Source organism: Rhamphochromis longiceps, linkage group LG22 (assembly GCF_057381845.1).
Source record: "Rhamphochromis longiceps isolate RC_006_pf linkage group LG22, R_longiceps_female_GT1.1, whole genome shotgun sequence".
In the NCBI taxonomy this organism is placed as follows: domain Eukaryota; kingdom Metazoa; phylum Chordata; class Actinopteri; order Cichliformes; family Cichlidae; genus Rhamphochromis; species Rhamphochromis longiceps.
In genome coordinates this window covers 4,652,413-4,670,426 of record NC_140577.1, presented here as the reverse complement: position 1 = coordinate 4,670,426, position 18,014 = coordinate 4,652,413, and the positions used below count along the sequence as shown (strand labels likewise).

Sequence of the window (18,014 nt, the reverse complement as noted above, 5' to 3'; positions counted from 1 at the left end):
AGTAAGTTAGCTGCAGCCCTGTGTGAGTGTCAAGCAGCCATATCTGTAAATTACGTGAAAGATAAACCTTGCAGTTAGTTGTATAGATTCCCTGATGTGTTTAACCCAGATGGGCAAAAGTTAAACTTGGCAGCAGACAGCAGCAGCGATGAGGAGTGTGAATAGTTGCCTCAGCGTTTACATTGCAGGGAGGGGATCCCGCTTTATGTAACGCACTTCCTCGTCTGTATTGCGTTGCCAGCTAATGCTCTTGAGTTAAAAACAGCTGCTGGCAGAGCTCACAGTTCATGTCCGTGTCATCTGTGACAGAAGCAAACCAAACAGGAAATGAATCGCTGCTCTGCACCTTTATCTCATTACTGCTCCCAACTGGAGGAACACACTTGCTGTATCTCATAGTTTGTTTCCACTACTGCTTTTACATCTGCTACCACACCTTTTACTGGCTGGACTCTTCGATTGTTATCATAACTTGCTGAGTAAAAGGAAAGGAGCAGAAGAACACGTCATTCCTGTACAAACAATAAAGTTAAACCAAGCAGAAACAGGACGAACGCTAACATTAAATGAGACCACCAACCATCTAACTGCACCCTCAATGTGGAGTTTAATGGCTGAGTGTTGTTTGTGATAAATTTCTTTCACTGGTGTATCTGCTCTGAATTATTCTAAGTTGTTTTTCATAACTGATGTGAAAAACAGCTGGTGTGCAATAACAGGAAAGGTTCATCTGATATAGTAACAAAAACGAACAAATAGAGGTTACAGTAAAACTAGTAAACTCTATCATAACTGTGCGTGCGAACACGAGTCTTTCACTGAAAAAACTCCCAAAAAACAACAACAACAAACCAAATAAGAGAGAAAGTATCGGCGTTTTATTACTGCCTGTGGAAATCGTGTACATCACTCCTCTCTGTTTGCTGCAGCTAAGTGGCCATCTATGTATGTTTGCAGACTTTTCTACTGGTTGGTTTCTATATATAATTCTCCGCTGAGGCTGGTTCCCTCTTATCTGTGTACATACAGTGTATGTGTAGCAAATATAACCAGTCTGGCCTATGCCATCACAATATTTTACAAATATTTGTCCCCAAAGTCAGAACAGAATAAGAGAAAAAAGCTCATAAATATGCAGCTGGGGTAATCTACAGAAGAGACTGAAACTGTCAAAAGTGGCTGTTGAGGAAAAATCAGGTTTAAAGGGTTGGAAAAATAGTTCCAATGCTCAATGTCACTGCTATGAATTCATTTGAAACTGTGACTTTATTTTTATCTCCCTGCACAAGGTCTGGATGTTGTGTTCACTTGCCTGTACCTGCAAAGATTCAGTGCTTGCTCTCAGGGGATTTTCTCACTGTTGGGGATTTTTTGGTGATATTCTACGGTCTTTACCTTGAAATATAAAGCGCCTTGTTGCGTTGTTGTTGTGATGCTATAAAAATCTAATTGAATCAAATTGAAAAGAGAAGCATAAATTAAGCTTTGCACCTAACAGCCAGTCTGATGAAGAGGAGTGCAACTGATAGCTGGAGTCAAGTTACAGTAACATAGTCTCTGAACTTAAGAAGTTCTACAGTTTCACTCCGAGCTGTCTCCAGTTTTTCCTCTCTCTGTATATAGGCAGAGTTTAACTAGCAGCACTGGCCGCCCTCGAACAGTGTTGGAGAGCTCCTCCTCTGTTTCTGATTGTCGGTTGCATCAGTAGAGTCCCAGCTGATGTGTTTTGCGACACAGCATGAGGCAAATTTTTGACTAAAGTTGAAATATTTTGACTCGTATTAACATGAATTTGCATCACATGCCGTGAATTTGCCGCATTGCATAGAGTGTGTATGTAAGCACCATGACCGTGTTGGTAATTAAGCTAATATATCCTGTGTCATTTCAGAAGTCATTTGCATTTAGCCTGTTCTATTGTGCAGTTTGAGAACAAGTCATGAAAACTGAGACACACAAGAGAGGGCGACTGGGTTGCAGCAATAAAATGCCATGTAGGATCACTTCGGTGCTGGGAAAACCAACAATAACGACTACAAAAAAAAACTTTAGCAATGTGTCTTTGTCATATAAAGCTAAAAGTAACAGCAGAGTAACAGCTAAAGCAAAATCTGTGCACAGGACACATGCGAGTCAGAGTTAGCAGAGCTTGTAATTGCAGTTTAACTACAATGCCGTATTTCACTGTAATGAAAACTCGCCGAGGATGAAAAACCGATGAAAGCGTACACAAAAATCGACTCAATTACAGTGATTGCAATAGATGTTAATTGTTACCTCCATCCTTGTATAATTAGCATAATTACTATTCTCCTGGTAATTGCTTTGTTTCCCTTTATTACACAAGAAGCTGCTGAAACAGGAGAAGATTGAAAGGGAAAAAATTCTGCGTCAGAGAGCAGAAGTTGCCGCCGCCGCTGTCGACGATGCGTGCACGAGGAGGATTTTGTGCCGTACTAACAGATTTTGTTCCGCCTGTTAAGCTTTCCTACATTTCCCAAAATGCCTCTTCCACACAGAGCAGCTCTTAGTTTGTTGCATTCCACTTTACGTGTAGGTGGACCCGGTGAAAGTAAAGTTAGATCAAACAAGAGATTAGTCAAGAGGAAGCATTGCTCACCTGACTCTCAAACCTCAACCTGTCTATTTTCTGCTGCTGTGGGCGTCTTTGCCCACGACAGCTGATTCCTCCCGGTACGATTTCTGAACATCCAAGCAGCTCAAGGACAGAATCTAAAACACTTTTCCTCAATTTTTTTAAGATCATTGATGTTGAAAATTCTGTTTGACTGTGAAAATAAAAAAAAACCCCATCTTAGCTGTCTTAGAAGAGGACCAAAATGTTTTTGATGTTTTTAAAGTTAAAATACATCACCCAGATTCATCAGTATGCCTCGGTACGCTCCATCCGAGGATCAGCTCTTCACGTCCTGAGGCGATTCCTGTGATGGAGCTTTCACACGATGGAGAAGCTGTTTTAAAACGAGGCATTTTTCTTGATTTGACGACAACATGAATAAGAAATGAAAGGGCTAATCTTAAACCTTGAATTTCATGAAATGGGACCTTCAGAGACCTTGAAAAGTCTTGACTGTGTCGGAGTTAATGTAATAACTTTCTTGTTGGTGCTCAGGTAGAAACGTCGGATTTAAATGTGATATTTGTGGAGTTTTAGCAAATCTTTTGGGTACAACTTGCTTCAATCCAAAACCACTTCAGTTGAACTCCTTGCCCGGAGCTGGAGGATGACAGATTGACAGGCAGTGACATGCAGAGAGAGGAAAACGCATAATCTCAGCTAAATTAATGAAAGCAGAGAGGGAATCCGCGAGTCAGTGGCTGCTTCCTCCAAATGGCTCCCGCTCTCAGACAGGAAATGAAGCCAGACGAATCCTCGCTTGGCAAGTGTTTACCCAGCAGCAGCGGGAGTCGTGTTCTTGGAGCAGTTTCAACTTTTTGCCCAAAATGGTTGTTATTAGGACGGGGCTTTGGGCAGACTTATCCAGGATCAGCTCCGTCCAGCTGCCAGAGACACAGATCAAGCCAACAGCACTTTATTTGATGGTCTCACTGCTTCCTGGGCAAACAGATGGATCAGAGGATAGAAGAGATTGGAATATACAGTATGGTGCATTGCATTTAGAAATGATGAGGGTTTGCAACTGTGCAAGAAGAACCGTACAGCTTATAGCGAAGGGATGTTTTCACTGTAATTCAAATCTTTTCTGTATTTTAATATTTTATTGGGCATTTTTTAAGTTGTTGCTGTTATTTTGGAAAAAATCCAAATAGAAAAATAATTATCATTTTTTAAATGCCATTTCCTGTGGCCAAACTGCAAATAAGAAAATATGAGTTTGGTGTAGCATGGAGACCCTCACAGCAAGAAGGTCCTGGGTTCGACTCCAATCCTAAATTGGATATTTGGAGAAAACAGTTGGATGGATATGAGCTTAAAAACAGACATAAAGAATGCCTTGTCAAAATAATGAACAGTAAGGTCTATGCAGAGCAAATCACCATGTTAAAACCACACTCCTTTTGTAGATGTTTGTTGACCTGTTGAGGCCCAGGTGTGGCTACTTTTGTCTGGCATCAGATATAGGTAGTGTATCCTTTGGGTCCTTTGGGTGAGGAGCCTCCGTGGATCAGACCTTTTCTCGCTCTTCCTACAGCAGCGGTCCCCAGCCTTTTTTGCGCCACGGACCAGTTTATACAGATAAATACAACAAAATAAAACTAGTACCGGTACCAAAAAAATAAGATTTATTCATAACACACGTGAAAAGACCCAGGAAAACCGAGTTAACGATAAAAAACGATAACAAAATAACGCTGAAAACCGATAAAAACCCTGAAAACCAGACATTTCACACCTGAGCCTCAACTCTCGGGGCCCGGTACCAAACGACTCACGGACCGGTACCGGTCCGAGGCCCGGGGGTTGGGGACCGCTGTCCTACGGTGTTCAGTTGCAGAGGGATCTGGTTAGTTTGGAGGACTGGTGACACTTTGGGCTCTTTGTTTTGTTGATCCAGCGGTTCCTGAGCAGTTTTTGTGAGTTTGAGTGTGGAAGGATCCACTGTGGATGGTACAAGTCAAAGGAACCAAGTCAAAGGAATGCATTTTAACAATATGATCAGTTCTATTCACTTTACCCGTCATCAGTTTTGTGTTGGGCTCATTTTTAAATCTACGGGTTCCAAATAGAGACAGAAACGCCTCAAATGCTGCTTTGATTGAGAAATCCAATTTGAATATGTTTACTGATGGTGCCTGTGATTCAAGTTTGATTAACAAATCACAAAGGTAGAGGCCATGCTTTTGATTTCCAGCGAAGGCCACAGTAGGAGGAAGACTGGGATCTTTTGCATTAAATTTCTTTTTCGTGAAACACTTTAAGAGAACGTTTACACAGCCACACACTTTGTGCACAGAATTTGTTAGCATGTGTCCCATTTCACTAAAAACAAATATTGCGTTACTATAGCTGTGTTTTCCTCCACAGAGGTATTACTGTCAACAGATACATTAATAATTACTTATATGGATTCAAAGCTGTATCTTTTATAAGATTCTGTTTGCTTATTCCATGCTTTATTTACTTTCTTCGTCTACTTTCTGACCCTCACTTTTACAACTAAAGATGTTTCAACAATGAGAAATTAGTAAACAGTTTTATAACTGTAAGTTTCCATCTGGATTTTTCCATCCGTTGTTTATGCCTTCAGATTCTACACTAAGATCATGAATGTTTGCAGGGATTTATTTGCAGCTTGTGCAGGTCAGTTCTGTCATTCATGTATTTAGGAGATGACAGTGGTGTCATTAGATAACGGCGCAGATATGGGTGAAATTCAGTTTGGAGCTCAAGTCGCATTTTGTCTCCTCTGCCAAAGTGTCAAACTCTGCAGGGTGACATGTCGCCTACCCTCGATCCAGTAAACAAACCACTGGGTCTGTGGGCCCATGTGACTTTTGTATACAAACCTTGGTTTGATTGCTATTGGGCACTGGAAAACCAAAATAACCAAATACACAAAAAAGTCATCTTTTCCACTCAGGCTCGGAACAAAGAATAGCAGCTCTGAAGAATAACAGCTGCAGAGGGCAGAGCATAGTGATGCATGCGTGTCACACCGGACGCTTATGTAAATCCAGCCTCTCATTTCAGATAAAACAAAAAAAAAAAAGAACCAAACAAACAACAACTGTGGGTTGTTTTGGCAACAAGTTGTGTAAAAGTGGAGGCGAATGTCAGATCGACATCAGCGTGGAGTCATGATTGGATGTAAACAGTCGTAAGACTTTTTTTTTTTATCTCCGAGTTCAGCGCAAGTTGAAACCTGAAAAAAGCCACCATTCAGAAAGTTTACATACCCACAGCCTCCCACTCGCCACGCTCAGCGTGTAGTCAAGTATTTTCAGCTGGATTTTATTGGGAGAACACGGTGTGGCGATTTGACCCTTCGCTTACCTCACATGTCCCGCCTCCTGCCTGTCATAAAGCCTGACTTCCCAGAGCCCGTGGAGGATTTGGTTGTGGTATTGTGGCTGACATGAAAACATGAGGGACTGCTCACAGCAGCAGTTTGAGTAGAAAATCAGTGTCAGTCCTGCCGCTCTGACCGACATGTCTTTCCCACGTTTCAAAAAAAGGGAAAGAAATGCTTCAGAAGCACAAAGGCTGCGACAGCTGAGGGCTTTTAGAGGTTTTCTGTCATATGACAAAATTATGTCATTCTATTAATGCTAAATCTTCACAATCTCTCCTCACTCTTCCTGCCTCCTATCTCTTCTCTGCTTCATTTGCTCAAGTGTCTGAAATCTTTCCACGGCTGTTTTGGTTGATTTTGGTCACCAGCTTTGAAGTTATTTATAATCTGTGGCGCCGAGCCTGGAGCTCCAAAAAAGCGTCTTACAAATGTCGCCACAGTGGAGGTCTGAGTAGTGGCGGATGATTGCTCAACTAGCATTTTTATGCCTCTATTCCAAGGAAGAAACATTTGCGGGGGGGAATATGTTTTTTCAATCAGAAACGGGAAAGAAATGAAGCAGCCGGCTGAAAATAGAGCCGCTCTTCTATTATAGTGTTACATTCAGAAATATAGCTGCAGGGAAAAAGCTTCACTGCCACACAGTTTAATATCCGCATCCAGGAATCGCTTCCACAGATTTTGCCCCCTCCCCCACTCTGCCACACTTCCACTTCCCAACATTTAAATAATTGTGTTCATTCTTAATTATTTGAACCCCTTTTTAGTGCTTTGGTAGCTCATGTAAAAGTGGCGTTTGAGTAAAGCCAGCTGGAGTCAACACAGGGGGAAAAAAGTCCACTGCAGCACCATCTCTGAATCATCTGCTCTCTTCAAATAGTTTTTTTCTTTCCTTTCTAACCACATTTGTCTAAATGTGTGGCTCATGCATAATCATTCTAAATCTTTAGCCAGCACTAGGATGTTCTTTTAAATATCAGACACTGCAAAGGGTTAAAGAAAAAAGCTCCTCTCTTCTGCATGTCGTAAATCGAGTATGACACGTTCCTGGCTCGATGGTGACACTTGGTGGTGACTTGGCATCACTACGGAGAGACAAGATGCTTCTTGTCGTCGAAATTTGAAGTCGAATGTGAAGAATTAAGCGCGTTGTTAAAGGTGTAGAAGAAACGGTGATATGTTCAGGTTTAATGGGGAAAAGCATTTGAATATATTGTCCACTGTGTATGGGATAATCCTACTTATCTCAGTGGGAATCATTCCTGGCTCTCTGCTGCCCTCTGGATAAAGGATGAGAGGCAGAGTGTGCAGCACATGTGACTCTGCAGCCAGCGGCCTCTAGAGTCCAACAGCAAACACTAAAGCTGGAGGGGTTTGACCTGAGTGGGATTTAAACACTGAGACAAAAACATCTCCCCGTGCTTTGCTGCTTTTTCCCAAAACCTTTTTTTTATGATCTTGAACATACTTGAATTAGATATTTTCATCGCCTAAAAGAGTTATAAGTGCATATCTTTGTATATTCAGTCCTACCAGAGGTCCTGTCATGTTTAGCACAACACTGGACATCAAAACCTCAATTATTGAATTTAAATAAAATTTTATCTTGATTTTATTTGCTTGTAGGCAGAGCTCTCTAAAGCTTCTGTCTCACCTTCAGATTTAGATATTTAGAATTCAGTGACGCTGATTCAGTTTTATCTAGCTGAAGGACCGATGCATCTGTCCGTCCAATGAAAGAGTCGCTACTCCTCTCAGGATATTGGTCCAATTTTAGTGAAGTGAGATACATTTGACTTTGATGTCACTGTTAGTGTAAAGCTGCTTCTCAAAAATCATTTGTCATTGTCACTGGATTTGAACTTTCATTAGTTTGTGCAAAACAGCCCAGAAGGCAAGAAAAGATCCCCCCTCGTACAGGCACATTACAATAACCTGTGAACTGTGATGGATCATGATGAAGTAACACGTCACTGACATATTGTAAAAATGAGTATTTTTAGATGCATCTGTTTCTTGTTTAGTTATTAAAATGAAGATCATACATAGACTTGGAGAGGCTGTTACCTTTTTGCATGCAGAGTGGTCAGAAATCACCCACAGGCAGAGCTGATAGCAGCGTCGGTGTCAATAAAATCTTATCCATGTCCATCCCCGGGGCTGTTTATTTTTCATCCCATAAAAACAATAAATTATTAAAATATTCTGAGTTCAGAAAGTTTGATCTACACTATAAGTCAAAGTTTGCAGAAGTCAGTGCAGTTCAGATGGATAAAAGCTGAATATAAGACAAAACAAACGATATTAAAACATAACCAAAAATATACAATAATAAGCTCTTTAAAATAAATTCAAAGGACATAACATCAAATAAATGACAGTGAAATATCAGCTCTACAAGTAGAAAAGAAGTAGAGTGAAATAAATTGAGAACAATCAGAGCGTACTGGAAATAATAAACTAAAAACACATCAATAAATAAAATAAATGTATAAGGATAATAAAAACATAAAATAAAATAAAAGGTACCATCATCCAAAATGTCAGTAAATAAATATAAAGCAATAAAAAATGCTGGTTAAAAACAGTTTAAAGTTGAAAAGTCTGTCTCCTGGTGTTTCATAGGGCAGACATGTCAGGCTGTATTCAGAGTGTAGTCATGTTTGTACATCAGCTAAAACTAATAAATTCACTGTGACCATCGAGAACAAATGTAAGTGTGTAAATGAATCTAAATGTAATTACATTGTTACTCCTTTAAATATAATACAATTTAACAGAGTGTTTTTCCAGTGTCCTGATTGGTGGGGATTGTTTCATGTCGTCATCTTCAGTTCGCATCTCTGTGGCGTGCGACCGTCCTCGGTCAGGGCAGATGGGCTCTAATCTGCAGATAAAACTGATGCTGATGATTGGACAGCTAAACGAGTAATTAAGCTGCTGATTTTGGACTGTAGTGCAGATTATTGTTCACTGGAAAGACAATTAACAAGCGCTCGTATTCTTTCTCTCTGCTCCCTTCTTGCCTCTTTTTTAGTTTATTCACACAACAAGTGTCACATATTGCCAACAAAAAAATTTAATTAAACTGGCAAAAGTAACACATGAACAATTAACGAATGGCACCATAAAAATGTTGCACTGGCAGGGATTCTAATAACCGATAACAAATTAAGAGGCAGTATGATTTTTAGTTATGTAATAAGATCTAATATAAATATCTGAGACACAAAAAAGGAAGTTCAGAGAAAAAGCATCTCTGAAGAACTCAAATAGTCTGCTTCATCTGGAAGTTTACATTGTGATAAACGCTACCATGAAAACATCATCAGTGCTCATGTCATGTTTGTGTATCTGTGTCCTGTCCACACTTTAACGTGGCGAGAACAGCCTGCAGGCTAATGTCACAGTCCGCTGTCAGTAGCTGTTTAATGATCCTGGTGCTGTGACTCATCTTAATCTCAGTGTGCGACCCTCTGTTTTATATGTTACACACAAAAAAAGTGATTTTCATGTCAGTTTTCCGGGTGGCACGAGCAAATTTACATGTGAGAAAGAGTTCTGATGGCAAATGTTGTACTTTAATTCTCATGAGCTTTTTATTTCCAGTATGATGATTAAGACAATTTTTAAGGGATGCCAGAATATAGCTGACATTACTGAAACTTGATTTATTTTGTAAGGAACCGTGTGGATTCATGTATATTATATATAACATGTTCCTGCAACTAGAAGCTCACTAACTCACTAATCTGTCCAGGTACTCCACTTCTCATCCTGTAGAAACTGTGATGGGCTTCAGCTGATAACTGGAAGATTGATTATAGATGGGTATCTTAGCTGACAAGCTAATCATTTGATCTGAGATAACCAACATTTTCTTTCGCTTCCAGGTGGTCAGGCAGTGCCTCAGGACCTGTCACCCCCTTCTACCTGCCCTCCGGCCCCCCCTGGACCTCCAGCCGGCACCAACGGCAACAGCGACATCATGGTGAACTTTGACCCTGACCCGGCGGACCTAGCGTTGTCCAGCGTGCCAGGCCAGGAGGCATTTGACCCACGGCGGCACCGCTTCACGGAGGACGAGCTGAAACCTCAGCCGATGATCAAGAAGGCCCGCAAGATGCTGGTTCCTGACGAGCAGAAGGTACTACATCTCCCACAATCCTTTTGTTTCCTTTACGTCCAAATTCACTACAGGAAAGGATTTTTAAAGCTATTTGGGGAAAGAAAATGCTCCGCTGCTTGCTGTGTTTCTAATTTAATGGCTAGTAAAATAAGATAAGATAAGATAAGATAACCTTTATTAGTCCCACACGTGGGAAATTTGTTTTGTCACAGCAGGAAGTGGACAGTGCAAAAGTTATGAGGCAAAAATTAGAATACAATAAGAATAAATACAGTACACAACTGTACAGAATAGAATAAAATAAAATACTATATACAGTAGAATAAAATAAAATAAATATACAATAAGATAAAAATAGAATACAAATACAAATACTATATACAACTGAGTAAAAATACAACGATGACAGAAAGGATTATTGCACTTAGTATTATTGCATATGTATGGATGTGTGTGCTTGATCAGTTAAAGTCTTTATTATGGAGTCTGACAGCAGTGGGGAGGAAAGACCTGCGAAATCTCTCCGTCCCACACCGTGGGTGCCGCAGTCTCCCACTGAAGGAGCTGCTCAGTGCTGTCACAGTCTGCTGCATGGGGTGGGAGATGTTGTCCATCAGGGATGACAGCTTAGCCGCCGTTCTCCTGTCACTCACCACCTCCACTGGGTCCAGAGGGCATCCTAGAACAGAGCTGGCCCTTCGGATCACCCTGTTCAGTCTCTTCCTGTCCCCAGCAGAGATGCTGCCGCCCCAGCAGACCACGCCATAAAAGATAGCAGAAGCCACAACAGAGTCATAGAATTTCTTCAGGAGTGGGCCCTCCACTCCAAACGACCTGAGTCTCCGCAGCAGGTACAGCCTGCTCTGCCCTTTCCTGTAGAGGGCGTCTGAGTTATGAGTCCAGTCCAGTCTATTGTTCAGATGAACACCAAGGTACCTGTAGCTGTCCACAGCCTCAATGTCCATACCTTGGATGTTCAGTGGTTGCAGTGGAGAATGCTTGTGCCTGCGGAAGTCTACCACCAGTTCCTTGGTTTTACTGGCGTTGATCTGGAGGTAGTTCAGCTGGCACCAGTCCACAAAGTCTTGGGTCAGACCTCTGTACTCCTTGTCGTCCCCATCAGTGATGAGGCCGACTATTGCAGAGTCATCAGAGAACTTCTGCAGGAAGCACTGGGTGGAATTGTGGGAGAAGTCTGCAGTGTAGATGGTGAAGAGGAACGGAGCCAGAACCGTTCCCTGTGGGGCCCCCGTACTGCAGACGACCCTGTCCGACACACAGCCCTGAGTCCTCACATACTGTGGTCGGTCGGTGAGGTAGTCCAGGATCCAGGTAGTGAGGTGATGGTCCACTCCAGAGTTCACCAGCTTGTCCTTTAGAACCGAGGGAAGAATGGTGTTGAAGGCACTGGAGAAATCAAAGAACATGATTCTCACAGTGCTTCCAGCGGTCTCCAGGTGAGCGAGGGAACGATGTAGGAGGTGAATGATGGCATCATCCGCTCCAATGCCAGGCTGGTAGGCAAACTGAAGTGGGTCCAGTGATGAGCTTATTAGGCGCCGAAGCTGAGCCAGGACCAACCGCTCCAGGGTCTTCATCAGGTGGGATGTCAGAGCCACCGGCCTGTAGCTGTTGTGGTCCTTGGGGCGTGAAGTCTTTGGCACTGGTACAACACAGGAGGTTTTCCAGAGCTGTGGGACTCTTCCCAACCTCAGGCTCAGGTTGAAGAGGTGCTCCATCACCCCACACAGTTGGTCCGCGCAGGACCTGACGACCCTCGAGCTGATGCCATCTGGACCCGCTGCCTTCTTGCCATTAATCCTCCTCAGTTCCCTCCTAACCTGGGTGGTTGAGAGAGACAGGCTGGAGCCTTGTGTTGAGTGTGTATTGGATGCTGTTGTTGGGGGTGGGGGGGAGTGAGCAGGGTGAATAGAGGAGGTGTGAAGTGTCTGAGGTGGAACAGCAGCAGTGGGGGTGGGTGAGTCTGCAGCCGATGTTGCAGACTGCCTCATGGCTGAATCAAATCTGTTGAAGAAATGATTCAGTTCATTTGCCCATCTCACATCCCTCCCAGGCAGAGAGTTCTGCTGTTTGTGGCCCGAGATGGTTCTGAGGCCTCTCCAGACTTCACCAACGTTGTTTTGTTGAAGCTGGTTCTCCATCTTCTGCCTGTAGCTCTCCTTCCCATTCCTTATCAGTCCCCTCAGCTCTCTCTGCACCCTTTTCAACTCCTCTTTGTCTCTGGATTTGAAGGCCCTCCTCTTCTGCTTGAGGACGGTTTTAATTTCTGGGGTAATCCAAGGTTTGTTGTTGGAGAAACACCGTACAGTCCTGGTAGGTACAGTGTTATCCACACAGAAGTTTATATAGTCAGTAATGCATGTAGTAAGGCTGTCGATGTCCTCACCGTGGTCATCACAAATCACCTCCCACACAGTCGACTCAAAACAATCCTTAAGAGCCTCCTCGCTCTCCTCTGACCATCTCTGGTGGCTGGTGGCTCGCTGCGCACTAAGGGCTCATACACAGGGACAAGGTGCACCAGGTTGTGATCAGATCTGCCCAGGGGAGGGAGAGGTGATGAACTGTATGCCTCTTCTGCATTGGCATACAGTAAGTCCAGTGTTTTATTGACTCTGGTTGGGCAGGTCACATACTGGGTGAAGGTGGGCAGTGTGGAGTCCAGTGAGGCATGATTGAAGTCCCCTGATATTATGAGAAGGGCTCTCGGTGATTGTGTATAAATATATATATATCCATAATGGACCAGTTTCCCGTTTTAAATTTAGTTGTAGAGTCTACTTTTTAAAAATCTACTTGCAATTTCAAAATTGTTTTTGCAGCACAAGAACGCAATTTTAATTGTATTCAAAAATAGAGTTTGGGATAAATTATTTTATAAGATGAAATGAGTAAAATCAAATTAAATACTTAAAATAAAATAAAATAAAAATTAAAAATAAGGCCCACTAGTAAATCTCAGGTGTTGTAAAGGTACCTAAAGATAAAACCTGCATAAAGATTCACATATAGCTCAGCAGAAGGTCACATTTTCCTTTAGTATCTGTCTTAAATAGAAGCCACAGCCACGTTGTTTCATTTTAAACTCTAAACTTCATCATAACAAAAGGCCACGGCTCTGACAGCTCCTGTGCGGAGTGGAAAAAAAAAAACGAAGGGAGCGTGACGCCCACTGGTATTGATGCCTCCTGACGGGAATCCTGAAATATTTTGTACTCAGCTCATTGCACACTAGGAAAGTCTCTGATCAATGGCTCGTGCTTTCATAGTTCAGTGCGGAGCAGCTGCAGCTCCCGAGGCGTTTATAATTTATGGAGAGATGGAGGCGCTCACCTTGCTCTGTTCAGCCGTTGCCGGTTTTATAAATCATATATAGGAAGGTTGGAAAAATGATCTCCGGCCAGAGTTAAAGATGAAGTTGAGAACGGCTTCTCATAAACGAGCTTTAATATTCCGCTCTACGGTTAAGATTTATCTGCTCTCATGAGCAGGAAAGTCTGGCTTGGATTAAAAGTTATGAAATAATCCAGGATCTAATTAGTGTTTATATTTACACAAATCAGAAAGCAGCAATATTCCCAAGATCTCTTTAAAAATGTTGCAGAGGGATACAATAATAGCTGTGTTTAATTGTGGAATGATGCTAACTTTAACCAGATGTTAAAGATCCTTATTAAAGCTCTCCATGAAGGCAGTGAAGCATGTGGGCTTGCTTCCCGGCATAAATCTTTCAGATAGATATCTCTACGAGGTTGTATTCTCAGATTGACCTCCTATTTTGCTCTATGGGTCCCAAAGTTTAACACAACATCAGGGCTGCTTCCAGTCTTCTTCTTGTGAGACTTTCATTGGCCAACAAATTCCTTTCCTGGCAAAAAGTCCCCAAAGTAACGTTGCAGGCTTTTGTGGGGCCGGAGGTCATGTCCGCGGCGTATTTATTCATTCGGCTGAGGCGCTCGGCAGGTCAGAAGAGAGCTGCATTAGGAATGACATGCCTCATAAAAAGTTATTGATAATGTTTTCACAAGCACTTACTGGTGTTTTCCGTCAAACTGATTCCTTTTGTAGTCATTGCAAGATGAATATTATTGGTCTTTTGTGTATGCAGATCAGTATATTGCTAGATGTCTATGCGTCTATGTGTGAAAAGGTGTTTTAATATAAGAAATTAAGAGTTAGAGTAGCTTATCTTACACCGTGACCTGCAGGCAATAAAAAGCACAGAAAAGCTGTTGTTGGTAATTCTAACTGCAGTTTAAAGGAGTATTTCATATATATATATATATATATATATATATATATATATATATATATATATATATATATATATATGTGTGTGTGTATATAAACCACAGCTATCCTAAACTACTTTCTTCACTCTGTAAATCTGTTTAATGAATGTTCATCTTCTCTAAGCTGCCATAGCAAACATTTACTGCTGAGAAGCAGTAAATGCTAACCCCTGAAACATTTTAATTTATCTAGTGCAGCTACAAGCTTTAGGATAAGATAAGATAAGATAAGATAAGATAACCTTTATTAGTCCCACACGTGGGAAATTTGTTTTGTCACAGCAGGAAGTGGACAGTGCAAAAGTTATGAGGCAAAAATTAGAATACAATAAGAATAAATACAGTACACAACTGTACAGAATAGAATAAAATAAAATACTATATACAGTAGAATAAAATAAAATAAATATACAATAAGATAAAAATAGAATACAAATACTATATATAACTGAGTAAAAATACAACGATGACAGAAAGGATTATTGCACTTAGTATTATTGCATATGTATGGATGTGTGTGCTTGATCAGTTAAAGTCTTTATTATGGAGTCTGACAGCAGTGGGGAGGAAAGACCTGCGAAATCTCTCCGTCCCACACCGTGGGTGCCGCAGATAAGAAGTATAGCACTTTTTATGTGGTATACGTCACACCTGTGTTTGGGATGTTTTATGCTTTTGAATCCAACCACAGTCTGCTGCTCATAACTGAGTGTCATCATGGTGACATTATAAAAATGGCAGTCATAGTTTTGTTATTTTGTACCTGTGACTATTCAGCTGTTTCCACCTTTCGTTCCTTTCTCCCATTTTTGACACCCTCATCAAATGACTGAACCTTCTCATCCCACTCTCTCCTCTTCTTTTGTTTTTTTGTTTTTTTTTCTTCTTCTCTCCTCCCTCCACCTTCCTCCCCACACACCCCAACATACCACACCGCCGCCGCCGACAGGATGAGAAATACTGGAGCCGGCGAGTGAAAAACAACGAGGCGGCGAAGCGCTCGCGGGACGCCCGGCGACTGAAGGAGAACCAGATCTCAGTGCGCGCGGCCTTCCTGGAGCGAGAGAACGCCGCCCTTCGCCAGGAGGTGGCTGACATGAGGAAAGAGCTGGTCCGCTGCAGGAACATCATCAACAAGTACGAGAGCCGGCACGGAGACTTGTGAGGAGACGGACGGAGGCGGAAAAGGCGGGAGGGGCATCGGAGATGAGACAAGGGTACAAGGCAACCCAGCAACAGCAGCACTTTAGTTGAAGTGGCGAGTCGGGGGTGGGGGGAGGCTGACGTAGATCTGCAGTAAGCACCGTGCGACACCGGGCGCAAACGCCACAAGCGTCTTTTAGCGCGCGCGCTGTGCTTCAGGATGTCATGACAGGAAAGCACAGCGGCGCCACAGTTTATTTTCCGAGTTTGACTCTGTAGATGCTGCTTTGCTGAATCCACACACCGTACTGTATCACCACCTCGTGACACCTCGGCAGCTTTACCCTTGGTGCTGTGCTTACGCCCGGTGCCGCATGGCGTTTTTGCAGGTAGTGCGTTTCCATCCGCCGCTCTGGCCAGTTCAAACAGGGTGTTGAATTCACAATATGCCAGTGAAATCTCACTTTTTAAGCTCAAGGCATGGACACAAGCCAGAAGAGGTCAGATGTGTAATTTTTTGTTTTCTATAAATAGGAAAAAAAGAAAACATGTATATTTTTGAACTGGGCAGGAAAGCAAGACTAGTCCAGCAAAGAGGAGGACGGGGGGAGGAAGAAGAGCAGGGCTTTCGTCAATAACGCAAAGAGATTTTGACATAGGATTATTGTATATTTTTCTATTAGCAGAGGTATTTAGGAGGAGGATTTTGGAGATAATCTTTTGTATATTTTATATATGGGGCGGGAGGGGCTGTTAGCTGGACAGTCACGGGGCCACATAAAGCGCTTTTCCTCCCAGCTGTTTATTGCTAAACAACAAATAATCTATTTTCAAATTTACAGAGCTGGTTAGTCAGAGGAAGAGGTGTAACAGAGAATGTATCACGGTCGAATCAGGTATTTCACACAGCGTGAGACAAGGCGAGGTATTTTAGACTGTTTTCGGCGCTGAAGGGGGGAGGAGGAGGGTGGGCGGAGGCAGGAAGAAGGCAAAACAACAAAAAAATTGTATAGTTTAAAGAAAATCTTTGTGTTTGTTTTCTCTGTGAGCTCGTTCAAGCACTTCAGTTTTTATCTTCTATTTGATTCCGTGTCTGATTCTGACATAAATCGAGGGGCTTTTATTTTTCTTTTTGAAGCTGAAGGAGGAAATAATAATTAGCCATCCGAACAGCTGGATGTGAGCAGATGTGCGAGGATAAGTAAAAGGAGAGATTTTCGCTGGCGGGTTTGCGTTTTATTTCGGTGAATGTGTCTTGCTCACATGTAAACGCACACACATTGACAAACACTTTTAACCATCACGCAACATGATTGCTTTCGGTTTCTTTACTCATCAATCATGTCTAGGTGCAAAAATTGAATACTAACTGGTTTAAGGTTGATCTGCCCAGATCGAACAGTGACTGAAACCTTCAGCCACACACACACACACACACACACACACACACACACACACACACACACACACACACTCCTCACCAAGGTTTTAACCCTTATTGTTGTTGTTGTTGTTGATGTTGTTAAGGACTTTTATGGTGCTGATCTAATCTGATCCTCGACCTGACACACACACACACACACACACACACACACACACACACACACACACACACACACACACACACACACACACACACACACACACACACACACACACACCTTCTCAAACACAGTACTGAACTGCCTATACCCTTTCTTTGTCTTTATTCCTTATTCTTTATTTTTTCTCTCTTTTTGTTGCATATTGTATTGATGAATCATATATTTAGATTTTCACACACATACTTGTCTATACCTCTCCTTCAAACTTTACCCAATGAGAAAGAGAAATGCACCCTACTGCTACTGTACCATACAACTGTACTATTGACTATTAAACTATTCTCTCACTAGATATATATGTGTATATGATATATGCTTGAATTATGTGATTATAGTTGTAATATACATAATTGAATATATTTCAGAGAAAACTCATTGGAATCATTTTGTCAGTTTTTTCTCAGGTGTTGTCTGAGGTATTAAATATGCATATTAAAAAATAAGAAACACTAAAAAAATCTTTGATCCGATCACAGGATTTGTGGATTGGTTTGTTATTATTATTTTTATTTTTTTGGTTGTATTTTACATTTGCTGTATGAATTTATTGTTATGATTCCGTTTTAGCCCGTTTTTGTTACTAAGTCACCAGCATGGGATAGAAACTCCACAGACTAACTGTAGTTGGCTAAGCCTCGCTCCCCTGTTGCTACGCCTGTCACACTTTGCATTCTACAGTAAAGTTTAACCGAGGGGGTTTTGCATAAAACCTTCTGGTTTCAGAGAGTTATTTTGACACCACCATCTAAATACATATGAGAGGTCCATAACTGTAAGTGGTAGAAACTCCAGTCCAATCCAAAAAGAACTGCTTCAAAAGACTGGTGAC

At 41.9% G+C, this 18,014-nt stretch overlaps 1 protein-coding gene across 1 annotated transcript in view; it reads left to right on the top strand.

Moving 5' to 3' along the window:
- The window catches only part of dbpa (D site albumin promoter binding protein a), a 39,836-nt gene extending 22,581 nt beyond the window's left edge, over positions 1 to 17,255 (top strand). The window contains exons 4-5 of the mRNA XM_085395765.1: positions 9,890 to 10,143; positions 15,388 to 17,255. Of these exons, the coding sequence (XP_085251891.1) occupies positions 9,890 to 10,143; positions 15,388 to 15,603 (470 nt within the window). The 3' untranslated portion in view covers positions 15,604 to 17,255. The remainder of the gene's footprint in view (positions 1 to 9,889; positions 10,144 to 15,387) is intronic.
- The last annotated feature ends 759 nt before the right edge of the window (positions 17,256 to 18,014 follow it).